Source organism: Diuraphis noxia, unplaced genomic scaffold, assembly GCF_037042655.1.
Source record: "Diuraphis noxia isolate RWA-SAM2 unplaced genomic scaffold, SU_Dnox_SAM2 contig0004, whole genome shotgun sequence".
Lineage (NCBI taxonomy): Eukaryota > Metazoa > Arthropoda > Insecta > Hemiptera > Aphididae > Diuraphis > Diuraphis noxia.
In genome coordinates, this window is record NW_028301714.1 from 7,679,730 (window position 1) to 7,685,729 (window position 6,000).

General features: G+C 34.2%; 1 protein-coding gene across 1 annotated transcript; it reads left to right on the forward strand.

Moving 5' to 3' along the window:
* The first annotated feature begins 1,400 nt into the window (after window positions 1-1,400).
* Window positions 1,401-5,625, forward strand: LOC149055614 (histone H1-like). Its single transcript, XM_089227692.1, has 2 exons — window positions 1,401-1,583; window positions 4,075-5,625. Exons 1-2 carry the CDS (start codon window positions 1,443-1,445, stop codon window positions 4,531-4,533), a joined length of 600 nt encoding a protein of 199 aa, XP_089083818.1. The 5' UTR covers window positions 1,401-1,442; the 3' UTR covers window positions 4,534-5,625.
* Window positions 5,626-6,000: the final 375 nt, after the last annotated feature.

A 6,000-nucleotide genomic window follows, 5' to 3' on the forward strand; every position in this document is an offset into this window, starting at 1 on the left:
GTTGCACTAGCGGTGAAAACTGCTGATTTAGGCGCTGGTGCCTGACGAAAGAAGATTGAAGACAATCAGTGGGCGCTGTTGCCTGTTGAGGAGCGGTGAAAACTGCTGTTTTGTGGCACTGTTGCCTGTCGATAGGTTGAGATCTTGAAGAGAGCTAAGAGTAATACTGTTTCGAATGCTGAAATGGAACTGCTGAATGATGTCTGATGATGAAAATTTATTTTATAGGTAGGTTAGATTGTTGATTTGCGATTAGATTACCAGCTAACGATATTACTCTGGAATATGATCAACACTCAAATGTTTTATTAATTTAATTTATACTTTTAATCTACGTGTTGTTTTTAGAATGTTTTTTCAATTTCTTGCTATCGACGGTAATACCGGCACAATGGCTTTTAATAACATTAATATATCTACCGTATTTGGTATATATTTAATATATTAGTATATATTATTACGGTTATTACAAATATAGTTTTACAAAAGTTGACTGATCGATTTCGAGTAGAGGAATTGAAATAAGTTTTCAGATATCCAATGTCACTATCGCGTCCCATCGGTATGAATGACAAAATATTGGCACATTTCGGTTAAAATAACTGTCCGTTTGCGATCCCGTTAAAATAAATAACCAATTTGTTATTGTTTCGATTAGGAGTTGGATTCCAAACAATAATTTGTTTTTAAACATTTTAAAAATTACCATTAAGGTACGTACTTTCAAATAATAGACGCCGTACAATATCATAAATTATTATCAGCTACTATACGTAAAAATAACGTATACTTGCTATGTGCATTTAAAATTGAGTATCGACCTTAATCCCGGAACAACGTGTTATTATAATTATTTATTCAAAATCATTAAGTCGGTTACGATTAATACGAGATTTATCGATAAAGTCTGGTTCGTAAAAGTTTTAAAGGTAGAAACCGGCAGGTAACGTCGCACCGTAGCGGAGTCCTAAAACCCTCATTTTCGAAAAGCTGCTGTTCATCTGGAAATCGATCGATTGTAAATCTCCAAACGCTACGATCTCGGTAAACTCGTGGAGAATTCGTCTAAAATATTTTTGACAGTTTTCAACAAGTTCCAATCATACGGAATACTTTCTTATATGGTCTACGAAAACCCCGTTGGAAGCGTGGAAATGACGGCCTGTGGTGGTTTCGTGTTACAGTGTGTCGATACAAAAATCACCGGCGATCGTTGAGAATTTAGTTGGCTTTCAAAAAAGATCAAAATCACATTTTTACAACCATTTCCCGTTGAGATATTGTAATAAACGATTGTACAACCATAGCCCGGAGAACGACGAGAATCGCTATGGTTTAATAGTCGGTACGGCGCACAGTATATATGTACAAATGTTCAAACTCACTCGGCATCACTGAAGTTAACAGTTGAATTTTTACCAGTACAACACGTAGTCCTCGACATGACAGACACCGTCACAACAACTCCGGCTCCAGTAGCCGCGTCGCCGGCCGCGAAGAAGTCACCTGCCAAGAAGAAGTTGGCCGCTGCATCTCATCCGACCACATCCGTGATGGTTACGTCGGCCATTAACCCGTCGTTGGTACACATATAGTTTGTAACATGATTGTTACACTGTGAGCGCTGTGCTCACACTTCACTTTTTATATTATTATTAATTGATCTATTAACTTAAAAAATCAAACCATATCTAGAATTATGTATATTTTTATCCTTCACTAAAAAGTATATAAATTCTTAATTAAATAACTTTATAATTATAATACTAAATTAATAACTTAATTTCATAATTTATAAAATAAAAATAAAAGACTACAATCTCATTCCAAAAAAATATTTTTTTTTCATATAAAGAAATACAAATTAATTAAAACCTTAATATAAATGAAAATTTATAAACTATTAAATTTATGAATTTGGTCTATTCACTTTCTGTAGTATTTGTTTCGCTGTGATCGTTACAGCAGGATACGCATGTGCTCATCGTATGCTCCTTACATATTGGCACGCTGCATTTTACGCACTTGGTCTACGAAATTATTTCAAACAAATGATTAATTATATATAATATTATTATTATTATTATTATGTATTCATAAAAATATTTCCTCACCATAGTCTTTCGATTTTTTCTTTTTGGACAAAATACGCACTTCGGACGATGTTCAATATTTGAACGTTCAGGGACTTCATTTTCTGTCTTGGTGTAACCAGTCAATTTTATTATTCTTTGTCGAATACTTGTACGCAAAGTAGGCATCTGCAATCGTTCTAACATAAACGGTTTTGTAAGTTCTATTCCCAAGGTTTTTAGAAATTCTCGACGACTTAGGTAAATTCCTGTATTTTCTCGAAAAATAATTTGGCTATTTATGCCTCCTATGTTCATCAAAGAGAAAAAAATGGTCAGTGGCCACCTGCAACTTATTCTAGCCACAGAGTATTCGCCCTTCATTTCATCCACGCAATCCACGCCACCTTTTGTACTGTTGTAATACGTAATCACCTCTGGTTTTCTTTCTTCAGACTCCGGATCAATGATACCTTGTTCGTGCATAGTGGAAATAAGCAATACATTTTTATTTTTTTTTGGTACATATGATGTAAGCAATATGTCTTTGTCATAACCAAACATCGTAGAATTCAATTGCCTTTTTTTAGTTTCTAAAAAACAAAGGGGAATTTCACGTTTGTTTTTACGAAGTGTACCAACTACAGTTGTATTGTGATTTTTTAGTAGATCAATTGCTAGAGGTATAGAGTTATACCAGTTATCCATGGTGATATTACGACCTGTTTTCGTTATTGGGGCGATTAATCTTTTCACGACACTTGCAGGGTTATTTTCACATTTATAAGGCCCATCGGGCTGAGTCCCAACGTACACTTCCATTTTCGACGTATAAAAGGTGCGAGAGTCGACTAATGCCTGGATTTTTATACCATATTTGTTAGGCTTACTTGGGATGTACTGTCGGAAACTACAACGGCCTCGAAAACCTTCGAGCATTTCATCTATAGTTACATTTGCCCCCACTGTATAACAGTTTTCGCAGCGTAGAACAAAGTCTTCAAATACTGAACGAATGGCCGCAAGCTTATCAAATTGTTTTCTTTGGGCCCGTGTACCTATATCGTCAAACCTCATTGCTCTTAGAAGAATATAAAATCGTGCTTTTGGCATAACTGCTCGAAAATACTCGGGGGATAAGCCATCGTTTGACCATAAATCATCAAGGTTGAGATGATTACTACGTAGAACACCGGCCAAATATAACAGTCCAAAAAGCGCGTTTATTTCGGATTTTGATGTTTCGCGTACCATATGTTGTTGTGTATATTTTGAACGAATTTTATCGAGATATATGTTAGTGTATTTTACTATATCGTCAATAATGGAATTAGAAAAAAATAAGTTCCAGCACTCCAAAATAGAATTTGCATCACGACCTATTTGTTTTACGCCTGGTAAACGTAAAACGATGTTACGTTGTCGAGTACGTACATTTCTAGGAGGAGCGTCCTTATACCATTTTGTTTGTTTATCTTTCCCTAAGTAGTAAGAATTCTGTGCTTTAGGACTACGACTTCTTGAACGAGAAGATTGTGAAGTATTTGTTCTATGCGTAGGTTCAGAAATGTCACTATCAGACTCATTTTCACGTAATTCGACGGGATCTCCATAACTAGGATCAGCGTCAGTATCGTCTGAGTCATCTAAAAAAACTTCTTCGGTCTCTTCTAACCACGAAATAACTTTATTGGCCATGATAAATTAAAAAATAATAAAAACACGTGAACGTAATCGACTACGGCGGCGGTGTTAAAAATATTGCACGGTTAGTACAGTGTTAGCGCGACGCTCACTTAATCGGTACTGTTGACTTTGTCTAACGATAACTGATAGGCAATGACAAATAGCGTAATTATTTATTTTTATAAATATTTATAGACATGTTATTTGAAGGTATTTATAGTATCAGGTTAATTCAATAATATTTGTACGAATAACGCTCGAAATGTTATCTGTGTGAGCGGCGCGCTCACATGTGTACCAACGACGGGTTAAAGAGCTCAAGGAGAAGAAAGGTTCGTCATTGCCAGCCATCAAAAAATACTTGGCTGCCAACTACAAAGTCGATCCCGCAAAGTTGGCGCCATTCATCAGAAAGTTTTTGAAAGCCGCCGTCGCCAATGGTACCGTCGTTCAGACAAAAGGCACCGGCGCTTCAGGTCACTTCAAATTGCCTGTCACTGAGGTTAAGCCGAAAAAGGCTGTTATAGCCAAAAAGAAGAAATCCATCGTCAAAAAAGTAAAAACCGCTGGAACACCGAAGAAGAAGAAGCTAGCGACCGCCAAGAAACCAGCGACCGGCGAACCCGCGGCCAAAAAAGCGAAAAAAGCAACTGCCGCCAAACCTAAGGCGACTACACCGAAGAAGGCTCCAGCCAAAGCGAAAAAGCCAGCTGCTGCCAAACCCAAATCGAAAAAAACTCCAACCAAGAAAACCGCAGCCCCCAAAAAGAAGTAAAGGAAAAATACTTCATTCCCCTCTGTAAAACGGTCCTTTTCAGGACCACCAATTTTATTACACAATTATTGCCAAGTATCATTAAAAAATGGGTACTTTTTTTTCAAGTACGGATGCGATTTTAAATTTAATGTTGTTTCCTTATGAGAATATGATAACACGATTGTTAGAAAATGATTCTTGAAAACCAAATTAACATAATAATATGTGCGATAATTTTTAGTAACATTTCATATTATGTAAAAATCTAGTAACATTATAAATTTTAATTGATGAATAACAATTTATTATGTTTTCAATTTTTTATCTATCAAAAACGTGTTATCATTTTCTGTTTAGAATTCAGGTATTTTTAGTCTTTCCTGTAATTTTAGACTTAATAAAAATAAAAAAAAATGTTTTATTAAATACTATTACTAACTCCCACTATGTATCATTTACATGAATTAATGAAAATTAAACAAAATATGTTCGTTACAACTAATTTGACGAATATATGGAAGAAAAAAATTTTTAAATGCCTCTTTAACAAAATTTTTGTTGAAATGAAATTGTTTAAACTTACTAAAATCATAAAAACAAGTGATAGACTCATGAGTGGCGCTCGGAATAAATTAACTTAAAACCATACAAATATGTTCTAAAAAATAGTCGAAAATGTCCTTACAAATACCATTTGTATATATTTTTTTTTATACAAATGGGTATTTTCATTTAGAATTATACATATTTATTATTTATCAAATTGGAAAAATTGACTTGTTGCTGTTATGATGTTGACACGCATATGTTTTGGGACAATTGCATTCATTAAAAACACATATCAATAAAAATAAACAATAATATACAGTAAAATATAATATATTAATAAATACGCTAAATTTGTATAGTATGCGTATTAAACAAAATATATGCATTAAAAACCATAGAAATTACCCAATAACGCTAAAAAAAAAGCGCTAAATTAAATTGTTAGCTTTGAAACACTCGTTACTTGAAACAAATTATGTACTTTTTTTATTTACGCATTTGTATTTATGTTATTTTTTTGTTCATTTTTGAGTAAATTATACTATCTTGATAAAACTAGAACATCTATGGATAATTTTATCACTGTTCTTTAACTTTGAAGAAACATCAGGATCAACTTAATTACGAAACAAATATAGATTAAAGTCGATTTGATTAAGATCCAAGGATGGAGACCGTTAGTTTTGAAACCATTCTTTGCTCAGCAGATCTAGTTTACCTCTGTTTATAGTGTGGGGCAATTATCTGGGGTGTTGGGTGTGTAATTCACAGGGACCACCGCATTTGGGGGCCCCACCTCCCGATACATTTTAAATAATCTTCAGTAACAGCTGAATTGGATGAAAAATAATATTTTTTAGTTATAATAATTAGGCATATGGACTGTTCTTCATTCTTATTGGTAAGTAAGAGCCTCAGTCTGGACATTAGCACATA